The 19,316-nt window shown below is 54.8% G+C and overlaps 3 protein-coding genes across 7 annotated transcripts in view; 1 reads left to right on the forward strand and 2 right to left on the reverse strand.

Moving 5' to 3' along the window:
• The window catches only part of LOC116450113, a 7,700-nt gene extending 2,060 nt beyond the window's left edge, over positions 1-5,640 (reverse strand). Inside the window, exons 1-12 of the mRNA XM_032122173.1 lie at positions 5,444-5,640; positions 4,744-4,873; positions 4,390-4,514; positions 3,749-3,839; positions 3,145-3,224; positions 2,903-2,947; positions 2,336-2,370; positions 1,911-2,074; positions 1,600-1,705; positions 1,398-1,478; positions 869-1,000; positions 229-327 (exon numbers count right to left, since the gene is read on the reverse strand). Of these exons, the coding sequence (XP_031978064.1) occupies positions 229-327; positions 869-1,000; positions 1,398-1,478; positions 1,600-1,705; positions 1,911-2,074; positions 2,336-2,370; positions 2,903-2,947; positions 3,145-3,224; positions 3,749-3,839; positions 4,390-4,514; positions 4,744-4,873; positions 5,444-5,640 (1,285 nt within the window). The remainder of the gene's footprint in view (positions 1-228; positions 328-868; positions 1,001-1,397; positions 1,479-1,599; positions 1,706-1,910; positions 2,075-2,335; positions 2,371-2,902; positions 2,948-3,144; positions 3,225-3,748; positions 3,840-4,389; positions 4,515-4,743; positions 4,874-5,443) is intronic.
• Positions 5,556-15,749, forward strand: LOC116449973 (C-factor-like). Of its 4 annotated transcripts, none has more exons than XM_032121977.1 (6): positions 5,556-5,751; positions 7,486-9,261; positions 9,835-10,022; positions 10,337-10,495; positions 10,595-10,714; positions 11,004-11,205. In XM_032121977.1, exons 2-6 carry the CDS (start codon positions 8,958-8,960, stop codon positions 11,115-11,117), a joined length of 885 nt encoding a protein of 294 aa, XP_031977868.1. In that variant the 5' UTR covers positions 5,556-5,751; positions 7,486-8,957; the 3' UTR covers positions 11,118-11,205. The 4 variants fall into 4 exon arrangements, with proteins under 4 accessions (XP_031977868.1, XP_031977869.1, XP_031977870.1 ...); XM_032121978.1 differs by having other exon boundaries at positions 8,939-9,261; XM_032121979.1 differs by lacking the exons at positions 5,556-5,751; positions 11,004-11,205 and adding exons at positions 14,047-14,102; positions 14,634-15,749 and having other exon boundaries at positions 7,029-9,261.
• Positions 11,627-17,599, reverse strand: LOC116449974 (C-factor-like). 2 transcript variants are annotated; one of them, XM_032121981.1, is made up of 6 exons: positions 17,414-17,599; positions 16,875-16,926; positions 13,229-13,416; positions 12,700-12,858; positions 12,291-12,401; positions 11,627-11,971 (listed from the first exon to the last, which is right to left on the reverse strand). In XM_032121981.1, the coding sequence occupies exons 1-6, from the start codon at positions 17,555-17,557 to the stop codon at positions 11,858-11,860; spliced, it is 768 nt and encodes a 255-aa protein (XP_031977872.1). In that variant the 5' UTR covers positions 17,558-17,599; the 3' UTR covers positions 11,627-11,857. The 2 variants fall into 2 exon arrangements, with proteins under 2 accessions (XP_031977872.1, XP_031977874.1); XM_032121983.1 differs by lacking the exon at positions 12,291-12,401.
• Positions 17,600-19,316: the final 1,717 nt, after the last annotated feature.

Here is a 19,316-nt window from a genome sequence, read left to right on the forward strand (position 1 = left end):
AAAGCACTGTTAGTTTGAGCAGGCAGCTGGTGGTGGGACCTGCCCTGGCACACAGGAAGAGTGTCAGGAATGTAATGATGCAGGTACAGGGCAATGGGAACACCACAGCACTGCTTTATGGCCAGGGAAAATCAAGCCAGCATCCAGGATGAGCTACACCCAATGAGAAGAGAGGAGCTGTCTCCTGCCAGGAAGACAGGCTGGATGCCCTGAGACATGGGGACTCACCATCTGAAGAGCTTGGGGTCAAAGACAATGAGGGCATCCTGTTCCAGGGGTTGTCCAGGGATCCCTCCAAGCTATCCGACAAGGTTGGTGATGCTGCACCTGCAGTGAAGAAGCCCGAGGGTTGATTTTGGCAAAGAAAGTAGCTGCCCATTCTCTGTGGCTCCTCTGTACACAAGGTCTCAGAGGAAGACAGCTCCTGAGGGGAGCTCTGCAGCCCTTTCCAGCCCAAAATGTGGTGTGTTCCAGTCAGACCCTTTCCAAGATCTCATTCAGCAGGCCATGGACAGGCAGACACTGCCCAGAGAGGGCATACCAGGCAGGTATGAAGGCGGCCTTCTCCTGCACCCTGCACTATCCAGGACAGCTCCTCCCTTCAGCTCCTCCTCTACACGGAGCTTCTGCAGGTACTTCTGCAGCAAAGCTTGGTGACACCAAGCCCTGTAAGGAGACACAAACCCATCCTGGTGCTGAGCCAGAGCCAGTGAGGAGCCCACGCTAGGGCAGGAGACTGATGCTCAGTGATGGCATCAAAATGACTTCTTGTGCTCCCAGCACAACGAACCAGAGCCTAAGGAAGCTGCAGGAATGGGATCATTCCCTGCCTGCTCTAGGTCTCCCAAAGACCTGGCCATGCCAGTACCTCCTCCACTCAATCCAAGGAGATGGGCTGAGCCAACTGTAGAGGAAACTAAAGGCTGGATGGGATCTGGAGCATTCATAGGAGGCCATGAGGACGATCCAAGGGCTGGAGTACCTCTGCTATGGAGACAGGCTGAGAGAGTTGGGGTTATTAATCTTGGAGAATAGAAAGCTCCAGAGAGACCTTACAGAACCTTCCATCTAAAGAGGCTCCAAGAGGGCTGGAGAAGGACTTTGGAAATGGGCATGGAGTGCCGGGACAAAGGGGAATGGCTCCACACTGCCAGAGAGCAGGGTTAGATTAGATATTTGGAGGAAATTCTTCCCTCTGAGGGTGGGGAGGCCTCAGGTTGACCAGTGAAGCTGTGGCTGCCCCAGCCCTGGAAATGTTCCAGGCTAAGTTGGACAGGGCTTGGAGCAACCTGATCTAGTGGAAGGTGTCCCTGCTCATGGCAGGGATTAGAGCTAGATAGTCTTTAAGGTCCCTGCCAACACAAATTATTCTAGGATCTGGAGGTCCCACTACTCACAGCTGGTTTGGGATACAACACTTGGGTCTCCTGGCACTGTCCTGTCATCCCTGTTCTTTCCAGGAGCTGTTTGGCTTGTATCTGCAATGAAAAGGGCACTGTTGGTCATAGCCCCAGCATGAGGCACACCCAGAGCAAAGGAAATATTCTCCCCACCCTAGGGAGCCCCTCATTTCACATGCCTGGGTGCTGCACTGCCCACCTGTGTACCCTGCAGATGCTGCCTCAGAAGAATCACAAACAACTGCCTCCTCCTCAGGAGGGATCACCAGGGCTCTGACTGGGACCATGAAAACATCTTCACCGCGCTGAAATGAGACACGGGACAGGGCTTTGCTGCGCAGTCCCTCTCCAGACGCAGGAGCCCACCTGTACCTGCCAGCCCAGCACCATCTCCCTCCCCAGCAAACCTCCAGCTCTGCCCACCGTCCTTCCCCTTTCTTCTCCCATCCCCCCAGAGCACCCCAAGCTGTCACAGCCCCGGCTCAGCTGGTCCCAGCAGACAGAACTGACCTCCTTCCTGCGCTCTGCCTCCCACTGGGTGATGGGAACCTCATCCTCCACTGTCACTGGCTTCTCCTTGGATTTCCATAAATCCAAGCATTCCTCGGCATTTTCCTTTAAAATCTCCAGCTGGTTCTGTCCTATGGCATCAATCAGCTGAGAGACGGAGGGCTCTGGAGCAAGAACACACAGACATCAGTGGAGGAGACAGGTGAACTCAGGCAAGCCTCACTTGCAAACACTTTTACTCTGCTGCATGACTTGGTGACTGTCGTGACACTGAAACCTGTGGGAATACCCGAAGTTCTGCATTTCCTTTGCTTCTAGAAACTATCTTTCCTTTCTCCACACCCTAACACGGACCAGGCTGAGGAAACCCAGGGCCCCCCCCCCCACGCTGCCAGACCATGGCATGCCCCCCCACAACCCTTTACCTGAGCTGGGAGCATTCCTCACAGCGAGATTCCTCCTGTAATGACCAAAGAGAAGACAAAGCCAGGTTAGGGCTGGGGCATACGCAGCTCTTGGTTGCGGATCAAGCACCCTGGCTTGGAAGAAGCAGCTTGTGAAAGGAGTGGACCCCCCACTGGGTGCTGATCTGGCCACTGGCCTATGCTCAGTATCCCACGAATAGCCATCAGGGAGCCTCACTCCTGGAGATGGACTGATGAAAGGCCCTGAGGATCTCCAAACCTGGATCTCCAAGGGTGAAGAATGAGCTGTGCAGGTCTCACCCATGCAGCCGTGCTGCCCACCGCTGGCAGCAACAAGCTCCTCACAGGTGTTTCCTCCTAGCTCAGAGGAAGAGACTGCGGATGTGTCACCACAATCTCATTTTTCATGGTCTACTCAACTCTGTCATGTTCTGGGGCAGGGAGTCACACAGGTTAACCAGGAGCTGCTATAACCTGTGCCAACCCTTGCCAGCCTGCTCTAATTCCAGTCTGAGGTTGCACACTCTCATCAGGATGTCTGGATACATCCCTCAGCCCCACACTTACAGCCAGAGCTCCTTTATCTTCTTCACCACAGCGGGGTCCTGGTTCCTGCAGCAAGAGAGAAGCCAGTTACTGATTCCCTCCAAATCCCCACCTTCCTTCTCCCTTGCCATGGAGACAATCCCTCTTTCAAAAGGTCCCCGCCACAAGCAGGTCACATCAGGACTCCCAGGGTCAGCGCTGCTGTGGGAAGATGAGGAAGCGCCCTGAGCAGAGCCCCCACCCACCCATCCCAGGGGCCATACCCGTCAGATGACTCCATCCTCTGCCTCTGCATGGGCAGCACGATGAACTGCTGGGCCGTGAGGTAAAACTCGCAGTCTTCCTGTGGGGAGGACAGAGCCCGTAAGGCACCTCTGAGTCCCACCTCTGCCCCACCTTCCCTGGGGCCAGCCAGCACTCCCACACTCACCCCAGCTCTGCCACCAACCCTCCAGTCTAAGAGAAGGTCCCCTCAAAAAGGAAAACCCCCCTTCAAAGGGGAGTTTGTATCTTCCTGTGTCAGCTGATGGCTCTGCCAGGGTGGGGCAGCCCAGGGGAGTCTGTGGGGACACCTCTTGACCCCTGCAAGGGGACAGTGGGCAGCTCTGCCACCAGCCCAAGCAAGCCTTCTGCAGCTGCCCAACACGCAGTGGTGACAGCCAGGTGACCCTGGAGATGCACCCCATCCCCAGCAAGGGCTCACCCTTGCCCAGGTCAGCTGCCACAGACCCCACAGGAGCTGCAGATGAAGATGAAAGGCCACCCATTACCTCCCTTCAGCTCCTGGCAGCAGCTGGAAGCAGGCAAGAGTGCAGGAAGCACAGCAAGGTGAAGAAACAGGCTGCTTCCACTCCTCAGAGCACTTACCAGCCTGGCCTCGTCCTGAAAACACACCGTGTACTTCTGCAGGACGATAATTCTGCAATTAAGGCTGGAAAGCCTGAGCTGCAGGTGGGCGCTGGAAAAGGAGCAGAGCAGGAATGCCTTGAAGAGCGGAGCCGGACCCCTCCCAACACACAGTGGGGCTCCCACAACAGCTCTGCCAACCACACCAGGCCATTCTGGAACATGTCTCAGCCTGAGCAGCGGGGGCCAAGGGCTCCTTATTCCTCAGTAATTCCTGCCTAAGAGCAGCTTCTTCCTGCTGCTGCTACCAGCACCCCACCAGTTTAAGGGTGTCCAAATGGGGAAATGGAGGAGAGCACTGAAGGAGCAGCCCAGGCTCCCATGGTTAATGCTCTGGCTCCTTTCACAAAACCCAAGGGCTCTACAGTCCTTTTTAATGGCATCACAGCTTCTGCCATGGATCCCTGCCCATCCCAACCAGCGGACACCAGAACAAGGGCATTCCAGCTTTCCTCTCTTAGCAGCTCTTTCCCACCAACTTCCCACCCTGAGGTTGCTTTAGCTTAACACAACCTGAAACAAGACCAGGCAGGAGCCCCAGCTCCTCACAGCAGCTGTGGAGAACTGCTGTCCCAGCCATGCCAAGCCACGGTGGAACCCACTTTTCCTCTGCCTGCAGAGCTTCAGGTGTAATGACCACACGGATGTAGCAGGATCCATCAGAGACCTGCACGACAGCATCCTGGAGGACCCCAGGCTGGTCAGGAGCAGTTGTGTCACTCAAGACCTGTCAAGAGATTGGAGAGGGGAAAAAAAGAACTCTTATTTGTAGACCTGGAACAAGCCTCACCGAAAAAGTGGTCAAGACACCAAGCTCTTCCTTCTCAAAAAAAAATTAGAAGCAGAGACATTGAGGAGGAAGAGTTGCACATCCACAGCCACCGAACTGTGGATTCCCAGAATTTAGATTTCAAAGGCTGCCAGAGCACTTTGGGACAGTCCCTCTGGGTACCTACCCGCACCACCTGCCCAGCCAGGAAATTCTCACGCTCATCCAGTTGCTCGTAATTCACCAAGAGGTCAGCAATCCACGGCTCCAGGACGTAGAGTTTGGGAGAAGCCACATTCTTGTCCACACACACAAGACTACATGAGAAGAGACAAGACACCAAGCCATAAGCAGTGCTCCACTATCCTGGGGAGGGTTTTGCACCCCAAGCACAGCCACAAACCCAGGAGATTGCTCAAATCCACCCAAAGCACCCACTTCTCTGCAAGGACCCATCCTAAGGGCATTGTGTTGAGGAAGCCACGCTGCTGGGGGCACACAGGTCCTGCTGCATCCTGCTCGGACAGTGGAGGGGGACACTCGCAGCTCTGGAGTGTGTTCGGCCTTCTGCAAGTCTCCCACACAGGACAGGACATTTATTTCTACCTCTTTCCATATGGTTTATTATCACCCAATAACTATTTTCCTGGGACCAAATCTTAACTATAAGTCTCTAAACTGTGAAAGGAGGAAGAACTGGGGGCAGGCAGGGGCTGGAACAGGTTGGGGATGGGGACAGACGGGGGATGAGGACAGGCAGGGGATGGGGACAGGCAGGGGATGGGGACAGGCAGAGGCGGGGCCAGGCGGGGGATGAGGACAGGCGGGCCTGGGCCAGGCGGGGGCTGAGAGCAGGCAGGGCTGACCCCCCTCCCGGCCCCCCTCACCGCTCCCCCGCCGCCAGCCCCGGGCTCGCCCCGCCGGGCGGAGCGGCCGCCGCCGCCATGGCCGCGGGGCCCGGAACAGGAAGCGGGGCCCGGCAGCGCCACTTCCGGGGCGGGGCGGGCTGAGGGCCCCGCCGGGCCCGGCACCGCCGGCGCGGGGCTCGGTCCCAGCTCCCGACGCTCCCCATCCCCATCCCCATCCTTACGCCCCGCCCTATCCGTGTGCCCAACCCCGGCATAGGCGCTTTTCCTGAGCGTACACGTGCCCTTCTAGAAGAGAAGGATCCGGGGAGTCCTTGGAGCTATTTCCGGTACCTAAGGGGCCTACAGGAGAGCTGGAGAGGGACTTGGGACAGCGGCGCGGAGTGGTAGCATGAGGGGGAATGGCTTCAAACTGAAAAAAGGCAGGTTTAGATTAGATATGAGGAGGAAATTCTTCCCTGATAGTGGGGTGAGGCACTGGCACAGGTTGCCCGGAGAAGCTGAGGCTGCCCGATCCCTGGAAATGTTCAAGGCCAGCTTGGATGGGGCTCTGAGCCTAGGGGAAGGTGACCCTCCCCATGGCGCGGTGTTGGAACAACAGGTACCTTCCAACCCCAGTCATTCCAGGGTTCCCCATATTTTGGCCGACTCTCTAGTGCATTTTCCCATTCAGTGGTTCACACGTGATGCCAAACCATCCCTGGAACTCTACCTTGTTTTTACATTCTTTCCTTTAGTTTTGGCCCCAATAAATCTAGGTAGTCCCAGGGTCTCCCCAGATGGTTGCCCATGGGAAGAAACATCCTGCCACAACAGCCTTGCCCATCCTTTGTCTCATCTTAAGGTATTAAAGCCACTCAGTCAAATCTGTCAAGCAATCTGGGAAGTGTTCTGGCTGAAGGGATGGCAAATTGCTCCTCTCACCCGGTTCAGTTGTGACTCAGGGCGGTCAGTGCCTTTGCATCCCTGCGCCAGAGGCTGTGGTTCCGTCAGTGGACTGGTGTTGAGGGCAGCGAAATGGCACAACCAGACGGATATAAGGATATAAGTGTCACACTGTATTGGGTTTGCATGGCCAGGTTTTGGGGGGGGGGGGGGGGGGCAGGCTTCAGGGGTGGCTTCTGTGGGAAGCTGCCAGAAGCTTCCTCCATGTCCAGCAGAGTCAGTGCCAGCCAGCTTCAGGATGGATGTGTTGCTGGCCAAGGCCAAATCCTTCAGCCGCGGTGGTAACGCTTCTGTGATAACATAATTAAGAACAAAACAAAAAAGTTACTGTGTAGATGTAATTGCAGCCAGAGAAGAGTGGAGTGAGAACATGTGAGAGGAATAGCTCTGCAGACACCAAGGTCAGTCAGAAGGAGGGGGAGGAGATGCTCCAGGCGCTGGGATTCTCTTGCAGCCCATGGTGCAGACCATGGTGAGGCAGCTGTGCCCCTGAAGCCTGCGGAGGGCACAGGGATGCAGAGATCCACCTGAGGCCCTGGAGGACCCATGTTGGAGCAGGCTGTGCCTGAAGGACTGCACCCTATGGAAGAGTGATCCATGTTGCAGCAGGCTGTGCCTGAAGGACTGCACCCTATGGAAGAGTGATCCATGTTGCAGCAGGCTGTGCCTGAAGGACTGCACCCTATGGAAGAGTGATCCATGTTGCAGCAGTCTGTGGAGAACAGTTGCCCATGGGATGGACTCACGTTGGAGAAGTTCATGGAGAACTGTCTCCTGTGGGAGGGACCCCATCCTGGAGCAGGGGAAGGACTCCAATTCTTCTCCCTGAGTAGCAGCAGGGAACACATGTGATGAACTGAGCATAACCCCCATTCCCTGCCTCCCTGCACTGCTGAGGGGGAGGAGGTAGAGCTGGGGGGGAGGGAGTGGTGGAGGGAAGGTGTTTTTTAAGATTTATCTTACTTCTCATTATCCTGCTCTGATTTTGTTAGTAACAAATTCAGTTAATATCCCAAATTTGAGTCTGTTTTGCCTGTGACGGTATTTGGTGAGTGATCTCTCCTGGACCTTATCTCTACTCATGAACCTTTGTTATACTTTTTCTCTCCCCTGTCCAGTTGCAGAGGGAAGTGATAGAGCGGCTTTGGTGGATGCCAGGCATCCAGCCAGGGTCAACTCACCACGCACACAGAAGCAGGGTTTGCTCTTACAGACAAAAGCTGATTTATTTGGAATGGTTGCATTGGGATGGAGGATCAGATCTTCTGAGCATGACAGCTCATCATTGTCAGTTGCAAAAGTCCTTGGACCAGCATCTCCAGCTGGAGCAGGAGAGGTTCCACAAGCTTATGCCCCCTAATCCTGCCCAATCACATCCTGGATAAGTGGTTATTAATTACCTTAAGCTACCTACTTAACATCTCTAAACTGTATTAAATATATACATTCCACTGTTGCAAATGGTCTGTGTAGTTTGGGTGATGCTGCAGAAGGAACCAACTGGGGAGGCCATGGGATCATAGAACCAGAGAATCATTTAGATTGGAAAAGACCCCTAAGATCACCAAGTTCATCCATCATCCATCGGATGCCCAGACCCTCCCTGCAAGGTGGGGACACATGGAAACATGCAGGTCATGGTTCTCCATTGACTTTAGATGCAGCAGGAACTCCTGGGGGATGATTGTGTGATTCGGTGATCCTCAGGCCTGTCCCAAAGCTCCTGAATCCACTAGTCAGATGCTTCCCTGAGAGTTCAGTCCATCAGTTGGTTCAGTCTCTGCCGCAGGAAAGAGTTGGGGAGTACCTGGGCCACCCTGGGGCTGGATGTCCACCTGCAGTGCGTGTGCCTGGGCACAGCCCTGGCTTCCAGCCACAGCAAAGTCACACCCGGGGGCAAAACTGAATTTTATCGTAGGATCACAGAGCCATAGTTTGGGCTGGAAGGGATGTTAAAGACCATCTAGTTCCAACCCCCCTGCACAAGTAGGGACACCTTACACTAGACCAGGTTGCTCAGAAGCCCGTGCAGCCTGTCCTTGAACACTTCCAGGGATGGGGCAGGGATTATCCTTCTATCACACTTAAATATTGTAGGTGCTGTTAGAGTAGACTCTGAGGAAAGGGATCACTCTGGTCGGCCCTGGAGGGTTTTTCCCAGCGGTCCTGGAGGGTTTCTAGGTTTCTCAGTCTGTTCTTGTGGCCAAGGAACACTTGCTTGTCCTGGCTGCTCCATCCTCAAGGACCTTCACCTGTTCTGACAGCTCCATCCCCAACCCTGGCTTTGGCATTGTACAAACTAAGGCCAACAAACTGCACTGTGCAGTCAGCAAGTCCAGCCTCGCCTGCCTGACCTTGGGTGAGGGGAGGGACAGGCCTGGGATCCCAAGAGGGAGGGAGGTGGTGGGAGAGAGTGTCTTGGTGCAAGGACAGGGATAGTGCTGGCCCTGAAAACCAAACGGCTCAGGTTTGGTAGAGCAGGGAAGGCACACAAAGCAGCACTCCAGACACCTAGCTCAGGGCATTCCCTGCCTGGGCAGGACACTCGGCTCCCTTTACGTCATTCCACAGCCACCGGGAAAAGTGGATCATGGATATGGACCAGAGCCAAGAGATTAAAGTGCAGGCAGAGAATTTCCGAGAACCACGAGCTGGTGCAAGTCCTCATGGGAACATGCGAGATAACCAAGTAGCAAAAGGCACCGGCAGAGTCCAGGCGAGAGCAGTGCAACCACAGCTGGGGCAGCATGGCAGGGCTCCACGTCCGCTCCCTTCTGGTGACTGGGGCCAACCGGGGCATCGGCCTGGGGCTCGTCCAGCATTTCCTGAGGATGCCAAATCCTCCACAGTGGATCTTTGCAGGCTGTCGGAGCCCCAAGGGACAGAGAGCGCAGGTGAGCCTGGGCAGGGGGAGATTGGATCAGGGATGTTGTTTGCAAGGGGCTGGAGCTGCAGTCAGGCACCTGCAGCACAGGTCAGCTGGGCTGGGACACCACAGGACCAGTGGGGCATGGGATTTGTGGAGGGAAGAATGGCACATGGCATGTATAGAAGGCACAGAGCCCTATGTGATGTGGCAGCTGGAGCAGGGTGTTGGGCACAAAGTGGTGCAGGGACAGAGATGGAGTGGTATGGGCTTTGACTGGGAAAGGCTGAGCCTTTGCACGGCCCCTCCAGCCTCTCCGTGCCTACACAGTGCCCTCTGTTACAGGAGTTACAGAATTTGGCCTCCAAGCACCCCAACGTCATCATCATCCCGCTCGGTAGGTGCCTCGAGGTGGGGATCCTTTGCCCCAGTTCCTCTGGCGGGTGCCCAAGCTGGGCACACCCTGCGAGTCCTGTGCTGGGAGGGAGCTGTGCCAACGGGCTGCTGCCTGTGGGGCCATCGGGCACTGCTGCCTCTGGGGAACAGAGGGGACTCCACCATGGGGACGCGGGCTCTGACCTCCCCTGTGTCGGCTCTGCAGAAGTCACCAACCCCGCCAGCATCAAGGCGGCTGCAGCCAAGGTTGGGGAGCACCTGGGGGGCTCTGGGCTGAACCTCCTCATCAACAACGCTGGAATAATCAAGCCTAAGACACTTGATTCTGAAACATTGGAGGACATGACCGAGATTTACACCACCAACACGGCTGGACCCCTGCTGATGGGCCAGGTGAGTCCCCAGCACTACAGCACAGCTCCAGAAGGATCCCTTCCCACGTCCACAAGCTGGACATCATAGAGGGTGTGAAGGGCCAGTGGGAGGGGCTCCTGTCACTGCTCTGGAGCCCGATGGACTCTCAGTTGATGAGAAGCTCATGGAGCCAAGGGCTGGAGCTCAGGAGCTGGAGCTTGGCAGGCTGGGACAGTGGGAAGAGGAGGGAGGGTGACCCAGTCCTGGTGTCAGTGTTGCCCGCTGTGGAAGGAGCTGCTCCCCTGCCCTGTGCCATGTCCGTGTGTGCTCCTGTCCCCTCTGTCTCCTTGCAGGCGTTCCTGCCCTTGCTGAAGAAGGCTGCCCAGGGGAGCCCGGGCTCAGGGCTGAGCTGCAGCAAGGCTGCCATCATCAACATTTCCAGCATTGGTGGCTCCTTTTCTTCTTTCTTTACTTGGGACGTGATACAAGCCACCTCATACCGCTGCAGCAAGGTACTGTCACACCTTTGCTTCCCCTGCCCTCCCCAGCTGTGGGTCCCCTGGCAGCTCCTCTTCCTCTCCCACCACCGTCCCCTCCCTGTCTCCCCACAGGCTGCTCTGAACATGCTGAGCAAGTGCCAGTCCCTGGCGTACCGGGAGCACGGCGTCCTCTGCGTCGCTCTCCACCCCGGCTGGGTGCAAACCGACATGGGCAGCTCTGCTGGACACACGGTAGGAACTCCCCCAGGGCAGGTCCATCAGAGCTCCTGCACTGACTTTCCATGGGTGGGAATTGCTGTCCTGAGCCCCTGGCCATGACTTACCTGCTACTGGGGCAGCTCCTCCTATCCTGGTCCTGGGTGCTGGGTGCCCCCAATCCCTCGGTTCTCTGTTCAGCCCCTCTCCCTGGGGTTGTCAGCTTTCCCTTTGCCCTGGAGCAGCTCTTTCCCCTGGCTGCAGCTGCTCCAGGGACCTCAGCCAGGCCGTGGGCATGGGCTGCATCTCCCCCTCTGCCCCACAGCCCCCTGTGACAGTGGATGACAGCGTGCAAGGGATGCTGAAGGTCCTCTCCTCCCTCTCTGAGAAGGAGACCGGCACCTTCCTGGACTGGGAAGGGAATGTCATACCCTGGTGAGACACCAGTTCAGGATCCTGGCAGCAGGACTCTGTGCCACTGCTCCCCCCGTCCCACATCCTCAATAAACTCCTGCTGAGAACCACCAGCTCTGTTGTGCATTGCCAACTCCTGGGATGGCCCCTTCCCAGATATCCCACTCCTCATCCTGGGATGCAGTGGTGCCCACAGCTGCCCTCGAGCCACGGCTGTCACTGGCATCCCCATGAGTGACAACCTGCAGGTCCCATGGCACCGTGGCTGCCCTCTGGAGACCTCCCCTCCAGGAGGCAGAGGAGAAGCTGGAGCAGGGCTCCTCTGCTGAGAGGAGAGGGATCTTCCGAGCCCCTGCAGGACTGGCTTTCCCCTGCCCAGGCTGGGCTGTCCGAGGGGCTGGGGGTCACAGGGATCAGCTGCCCTCTCCCCTCAGCTGGGGGATGGCTGGTCACAGGTGGGACAGAGGGACACACAGCACTCAGGCAGAGCACAGTGATCCTGCCCCAGGCTTGGATGGGAGGTTTGAGACTGGGTGTGGAGATGGAGCAGAGAGGCATCAGCTGCCAGAGTTTACAGAGATGGGGGGCACAGGGGGACCACAGGGGCACATGTGGGGTAGGGAAGGAGAGAGAGGCTATTTCCCAAGGCAATTCCCTCTCTCCGGCAGTGTGGGAAGGGCTGAGGGTGAGTGGGGTGACCATGCAGAGTGGTGAGCCAACGAGCAGAGGCTGCAGCATGGGCAAGAGGCGCCGTCCATCTGTCCATCACCAGGGCACGCTGTTCCCGTCCCAGTCGAGGAAGGCTCCAGAGGCGTCCTGTGAGAGGCTGGCCAGCACGGTCAGGATGCCCCTCACGCTGTGCTCCACTGTCAGCGGTGCCTGCAGAAAAGGACAATGGGCTGTCACAGAGAGCAGCTCTTGGGGAGGTGCATGCCCAGGAGCAGCACCCACAGTGCTCATGGAGATATTTTTCCTTACTGCCACACCTCTGTTCTCCAGGCTGGGTTGGGGAGACAGGGCTGGCTATCTCATGTACTCAGAATGTTGCAGCTTGCTGCCTGCTCCCTGCCTGCTCTGCCTCAGGAGATGGTCCTGGCAGCCCACAGCATCACACAACATCCCCCAAGTGCCCCTGCCCTCCCCAAGACATGGGGATACAGTGGGGGTCCTGCCGACCCTCCCCTGCATAGCCCAGTACCTTCTCTGTGCCCATGTCAGTCTTCACCCAGCCAGGATGGATGGCCACACACAAGATCCCCTTGTCCTGAAGCTCCACAGCCAAGCACCTCGTCACCATGTTCTGGGCAGCCTGGAAGAGGCACAGCCCTGCCAGCACAACCCGGGGAGTGGGTGGGCAGGAGAGGGGACACTTCCCAGCCAAAAAATGGCTGTGGAGGTGGGAAATGGGACTTGGTCCTGGGACAAACCATCAGTATGACCTGCCAGAAGGGCTCAGTCCCGGCTGCTGCTGTCCTGGTCTCTGTGCTTCTGCCTGGGAGAACCAGGCAGGGGTGGGTGGCTGGGGCAGGGGGTGTCCCATGGGCTCCCTCCCCTCCATGGGCACCATGCCTGGCACAGCATCCTCAACACCTCCCCTGGCACCTCACCTTGCTGGCCCGGTACGGGTACATGGGGGCCTCTGGCAGCCCGAGGCACAGCCCAATGGAGCCCAGTTTGCTGGAGACATTGATGACAGCGGCCCTGCTGCAGCTCAGACCCTCCTTCCCCACGCCCTTCGCTGCCTGCTCCAGGAGTGGCAGAAATTCCTGATGCAAAGACACCAACACTCCATTAACATGTGACAGACCCACTACTTGAGGACCATCCTGGAGGGCTCTGTTACAGACTGTCGACAAGCAGCTGGACAGACACCCCTGGCAGAAGCTCAGGGGATGGGGAAGATGCCCCAAGGAGGGGCCTTTCCCCTCCCTGGGGAAGAAGTGAGCCAGTACAGCAAGCCTGGTGCAGCCTGGTGCAGGCAGGAGCTCCAGGTGGGGAAGACAAAGCACGGGGGATGCTGGGCTGGGCTAAACTGCTGAGCTCCTCTGGGTGGGCACGGGAGATCCATGGAGGTGACATTATTCCCATTGGGAAATATCTTCCCAAGCAGGAGAAACCCAAAAGGTCCAGAAATACCTTGACAACCTGGAGTGGCCCAACCACGTTGGTGGCAAACACGTCGAGCATCTCCTGCGAGTCCAGGGAGTGCAGTGTGGCGTGGGAGCTGATGCCTGCATTGTTGATGAGCAGGTTCAAGCCCTGGTCCTTCAGATGAGACCCCACAGCCTGCATGGCCCCTTGGATGCTGGGCAAATTCACTGTGTCTGCCAGAGAAAAAGCAAAGTGGAGGATAGCTCTGATTGGTCACACAGCACCCACTGGAAATTGTCCTGTGGCTGGAATCAGCATTTCTTATCCAGAAAGGATGCAGCAGGTTTAGCAGATTAAGCACATTGGAATGAGCAGCAGTTTGTCCTCACCTCTTGGTTTTGCAGCCTCAGCCAAATTAAACCTTAATTCGACTCAGTTTGGGTCATGTGGGAGCTCCTGGTAGGAAAAACTTGTCTGTATTTGCTTTCTGTATTCAAGAAATTTATGATCGTACAAGGGATGCTTGGTCCTTGCACACTGAGAGTCCCAGGTTTATTTCCACAGGGAGCCAACACAGATGGGCACATTTTAAGGACAGATACTGTCTTTGGGGAAAAAAATCAAACTCTGTCAAGCCCTCCTGTACTGCACAGCAGCTACAGGGGCTGTTAACATAGAGGAGGGACATTTATTTTATTAGATTACACAAAGATCCTTTCTGGTTTATACTGTTCTGACTGAAAATTTCAAGTTATCTTTGCCTCTTTAAACACTTTGTGCTTAAATTAATCTTCCACAGCACAACTTTCCATAGTTTTGCAGTCATTTGTATGCAAAAATTTGTCCCTTTTCCTTCTGTTTAGATTTTTTTTCTTCATGCTGTTACCCACAAGGTTTTGGAGCTGACAGATGAGCTGACGTGAGTACAAGTAATCACAGATTTGGGGTGTAACCTGCAGCATTTCGTTGCAGGCTCTGAGTCTGAACTTCCCCATCCCTACTGTCCAAGTTGTGGGGACAACCCCTCTCAATCAACAAGACACAACTGAAATTGGGCTAACAGGGATAAGCATCCCCAGTGCCTTCCTCTTCGCTTAAATATTGGTATAGCTTTTGAAATTCTGCCATGCTTTAGCTGCAGGATTTTTCTGACTTAGGCAATAAAAGTGGTATTTTTTTAAGTTTGTGTCCAGCTGTCAGGGTTGCTTGTTAGGATTTACATCCTCTATTGGATGCTCACCAACTGAAGTGGCCATAGTTTGTTTAAAAGGGTCATCTAAATACCTTCAGGATATGAAATGGGCTGTTTAGGCCAATATTAAACTTCATATATTGCCTTTTAATACCTCAGGTATACCACAGAGCCCTTAAAACCATGAATATTCACGTGTATGGACAGTTTGGAGTGTGCCCTTGTTCCCATGCACATTTCTGTGCCTGTTTTTTGCAGATGCCAATGTGATGAGCCTGCTGGGAGTGGGGGACTGCAGGGCTAGATTCCTTTTCTGCAACACTTTGGCCCCTGAGCTGGGTTTCTGTTCTCATGCTTAGGCAAGAGTGACTTAGCAAAGGTTTCCAAGGCTGAAGATTTCTTTCTTGGAATACTCTGTACACTGATGGGCAGCAGAAAAATCCTTTTTCCTGGCATTTTTAACTAGCCTGATGTCTTTATGGTGGTAAGCAAGTATGTGAGTGGCATTGGACTTGTTGCTACCTTGCGCTGTGCAGCGCAGACCTTTGTAGAGTTGTCCTGAAAATATTTGAGGGGAATACCATGGGATAATCTGCTGTGGGGCTGCTGTGAAGGGAAGGAGCCTTGGGATTCGAGAGGATCTTGCATGTCCAGCTGCAGGACAAATGACAGAGTACTTTGGAGTTACTTCTCTTTGGATAATGATGGATGAAGTTCAAGGTTCTGTCACACGTGACGGATCTTTTGGTCGCCTGGTGAATGATTAACTGCTCTTTTTGGGTTAGCTAAGTCATTGCTCCAAGGCATGTGGGACCAACACATTTTTAGTTCTTAGCCCCTAAATTTGCTGAAATAACAAACTCTTGTCTCCCTGGAAGAAATAAGGGTGGGAAAGAAAGAGAATGAAAAGAAGTGACAGATCTGACATATTTTTGAGGGGTTTTTAAAGCTTTCCTTTCTGAAAAATCCATGCCTGTTACTTGTTTGAAGACAACCCTTCCCTAAAATAGAGCAAGAGCGCTTGAAGCAGCTTCTTTTTTTAAAAAATGCCTTCTTGCTGTTGATATTTCAGAACTTTTAAGCTTACTTTGGGACTTTATTGATCGTCTGGGGCTTGGAGTGTATGTTTTTAGTAAGGATTGTTAATGTAGTGGCCAGACCCTTGAGATGTCCCTTTTATGTTGGCCATGCTCTTCCCATCAGGTACTGCCAGTTGGGACTCACAGCTCACTTACTTTTTATTACAGATAAAGTGTTTTACTTTAATAATCTACTTAATAGCAAAAGAGAGATTGCTGCCTCTTTGTAGTAAAGCCTGAATTCAAGAATGTCTTATTTTCTAAGAAATATTAAAAAAACTGAATTTGAACTGAAGTTACTTGAACTTTTCAGGTGTTTTTAAACAAATAAATAGGTAGGTAGGTACTGATATGGCATAGCCTTGATTCAATTTTCTTATTATTGGCTCCAATGAAATAAAAGTATTTAGAAGCTCTGGCTGTTTCCCACCTCACTTATTAGCGCCATGGCAATTCTGATGCAGGCACTTTCCCAAAACATTTCTTTTGGATTTGGATGTTCTTTTAACTCTTCATTAACAAAAGCAGCTGTGAGCAGCCCCCACTCTCTCAGACACAGGGGAACACAGGAAACCTCTGTCTCCTTGAGACATATCCTCAGCCTGGTGCTCCTTATCTCCCCACTCTTCACCCAACACTCTCCTCCCCAGCGAGACCCTGTCCCTGTCCAGCACTCTGGAAGCTTCTTTCCTGTAGATACCCCAACGTTGCCAACTCCAAATGCCAGCCTGGCTGTTCTCCCTTTTTTCCCCCAAGTTCCTATGCTCTCTAGGTCCATTTGCTGCCTCGTGCTTCCTCCAAATGCTGCTGGAAAAGGTCACTGAGTTTGGCCCACCTCCATGGAAGCAGGGAATGGACAAGAGGACATCACCCCAGTCCAGGCTGTGGACATCCCGTGCCTCTGGGTCAGAGTATCAGCTTGGGATACCAGGCTGGTCAGATTTCCCACGTGTGTTATTTTTAGCTATCTTTTTTCTCTCTCCCTTTTTTACCTGAAAGAAATGCTGACCGTGGCCACCTCCAAGCAGATCCCAAACCAACCCTCCGACTTAGGAACCATTCAGGAGGTTACTGTGCTCTGCCTTGCTTGACTTTGTGAACCCATATGTCCCAGCCCAAAACCTGGGAACTATATTTGGCATCTTTGGGAAGAGATGTCATGCCTTTTCTATGAAACATGCTCAGCTGAGGTGTCCGGACCCACCTCTGCCTCCTCTGAAGCCAGTTTGACTGCTCCAGCCAGAGCACAGCTTAATTTGGGGGGGAGAAGCTTGCTCAGGTGTGCATGGATCCCTCCCCACGGATCCCTCCCCACCTGGCAGGGCTAGAGCTTCCTGGAAAAGCTGCCCTTGGTCCCACCTGTGAAGTCAGCAGAGAGCTGGAAGCAATGTTACGTGCTAGGAGAAAGGTTGCTCCATACCTAGCTGGACCAGTTTGATGCTGGCGTGCTGGGCAGCTAATTCTTGCAGGGCCTGGAAATAAAGTGATGGAGCAAGGGAGGAGGTTAGAAGCCACCAGCAGCACGGCCAGGTGTCCCCCTCCTGCTCCCAGGTCACCGAGCCAGGGTGGCTTTGCTTTCTTTGGGGAAAGTGCACAGGCCTCTTCCCAGCAGATGGGGTAGGGCAGCAACCCCACAGCCGGCAGGAGAATGATGCTGCTGGGCTTAGGAACTGCCCCCCATCCTGAGTGATCCCAGCATAGAAAAGGGGTTGGCTGGCCATTGGCACAGCCAGGAGTGAGTGCTGAAGACATGTCTGCCTCTCCAGCCACATCCCACCCGGCCACATTGGGTGCTGCCCTATCTAGGGGGCTGGGGAGGTCATGAGACCCCCCAAAGCACTCCTGCCTCCACTACTGGGCTATCCAGCCAGGGCAGCAAAGCTAGCAGGGCTGCGGGGACTGCAGACCCCCACTGCCCACCTGGCTCAGCACCATCCCATTCCCTCTGCCCACACTGACCTTCCCTCTTGGACCCTTGGGGTCGCGGCAGGTGGCAAAAATATGCTGGGGGGGCTGGGGGCTGGCGGCGAGCTGCCGCACAAGCTCCAGTCCGATGCCGCGGCTGGACCCTGTCACCAGGACGCTCCGAGCCAGCGCAGCCATGTCCGCAGCCTCCGCGCCGGGCGGTGACACATGGCAGGATTACCGCCTGCTTGGCGTGAAGAGGAGCAGGCACAGCCCAGGGTGTGGCTCTGGGCACCTACGGGGATGGGGACTGTGCCAGTACCTGGCCCCTCGCCTGCCCCAAAGAGAGCCAGGGTCCCAGGAGGACCAAGGACTCCTTGACATTTGGCACATGGGGCTGCGTGTCATCTGCACTGCCCAGATTCCCACCACTGTGCTCCTCTAAAGCTCCAGCTCCCAGAGTCTCTGTAACAGCAGAAGGGTCCACCTCTTCCACAGGCTTGGAAGAGCACTACCAAGAAAAAGAAAGCAGGTTGAAATCTGGCTGTGGCTGGCAATCTCCCAGTTTTGGGGGTGAGTTTGGGATGGTTGAATTTGGGGATGCTAATCCAAAGCCCAGACTGGGAATCACAGGGAGTGCAGCTTGTATGCTGCAAGTTCCACTCCTGCCAACACTTTCCCCCAGAGCATCCAGGAGCCAGCAGAAAAGGACCCCCCACTCCCTTGTAGCCTCGACCACCCACTGCTGAGGCTTCAAGCTCACATCCATCACCTTCCTCCTTGCTGGTGGACAATGCTGGCTTATAAACCCAAGAAGTGCCTGTAAAGCCAAAGCTCCTGCAACTCAGGCCAGCCTGGGGCCATGGATTTTTAGGATGCAGAAGTGTTAAAAGAAGCAAAGAGCTGCCATGTAAAAAGCCTCAGCTGAAACAGAAGAACTGGGGCGACAGGGAAGGAAGAAAGAAGAGGGAAGTAGTGGGGGTGGGTCCATCCCATCTGGATGTGCCCAGTGGGACATACCTGTTGCTCAGTCTGGCAAGGGGGAGAGAAGTCTCTATTCCCCAAGTAGCTGAGTGGTTCCACGTTTGGCAATCATCAAAGAAACACTCGGGAGATGGTGAAGGGCGACCATGTTCAGAAGATGAGCTTTCAGGTGACACAGAGCATGACGGGGAGGAAGCAGTGATGTTTCCTTCCATGGTGGTGGACAGACTATGGCCCCCATGAGACGTAAGCGTGCTGGGCGTGGATTTGGATGGTGTTGGAGTCGGACCTGCTTGACGTTCTTGCAGGTGTAATCACCTGCACAAACAATTGCACTGCACAGACTTGCCTGCTCTGCCAGCAGCATCCAGAGCAGAGCTCCCATTAGGAACCCATAAGACTGGAGTTTCCTCTTTTCCTTCCAGGCTCCTCGGGAAGGAAACAACAGAAACAAGCAAAGAGGGCAGCAGGACCAGGAATGGCCACAGGCCAGTGCCAAGCAAGGGATTGACCTTTGGAAAGGGCTGACTGATGTCAGCCAAGGACAGCAGCACAGGCATGCTCATGGCTCTGGAATCACAGCCCAGGGCCAGAAAGGGTGCACCAGGGAAGAGATGAGACCAGGCTACGAGATCCCAGTGCTATAGAGGCACCTGCGAACCATCCAGGTTAGAGAGGAACTGAGAGGACTCTACTCCAAGTCCCATCAGGAGGAGCAGGGTCAGCAATGACTTCGGAGCAGCTTGCCCAGGGTTTGAAAATGACCTCAAAACCCTCCAGGGACCCCGCAGACTTCCCAGGCCCTGTTTCAATGCTCGACTGTGCTCAGAGTGATTTGTTTTTTGTCAGCGTGGCGCCTCCCCTGCGTACATGCTGTACCCCTTGGCCTGGGTCCACAAGGCCCTCTCTGCAAGCTCCATGACCAGAGCCATGCAGTGACCCCTCCTGCATCTCATAGCCTTGACCTTGACCC

The sequence above is a fragment of the Corvus moneduloides genome, chromosome 12 (genome assembly GCF_009650955.1).
Source record: "Corvus moneduloides isolate bCorMon1 chromosome 12, bCorMon1.pri, whole genome shotgun sequence".
Classification (NCBI taxonomy): Eukaryota; Metazoa; Chordata; class Aves; order Passeriformes; family Corvidae; genus Corvus; species Corvus moneduloides.

Coding starts and splice junctions, on each gene's coding strand:
- LOC116449974 (XM_032121981.1), bottom strand. CDS start 17,557: ATGGCTGCGCTGGCTCGGAGCGTCCTGGTGACAGGGTCCAGCCGCGGC. Junction 13,417..16,874: donor CATCAAACTGGTCCAGCTAG/GTATGGAGCAAC, acceptor TTTCTCTGGCAG/ACACAGTGAATTTGCCCAGC. Junction 11,972..12,290: donor CTGACATGGGCACAGAGAAG/GTACTGGGCTAT, acceptor CCTTTTCTGCAG/GCACCGCTGACAGTGGAGCA.
- LOC116449973 (XM_032121977.1), top strand. CDS start 8,958: ATGGATATGGACCAGAGCCAAGAGATTAAAGTGCAGGCAGAGAATTTC. Junction 10,023..10,336: donor GACCCCTGCTGATGGGCCAG/GTGAGTCCCCAG, acceptor GTCTCCTTGCAG/GCGTTCCTGCCCTTGCTGAA. Junction 10,715..11,003: donor GCAGCTCTGCTGGACACACG/GTAGGAACTCCC, acceptor TCTGCCCCACAG/CCCCCTGTGACAGTGGATGA.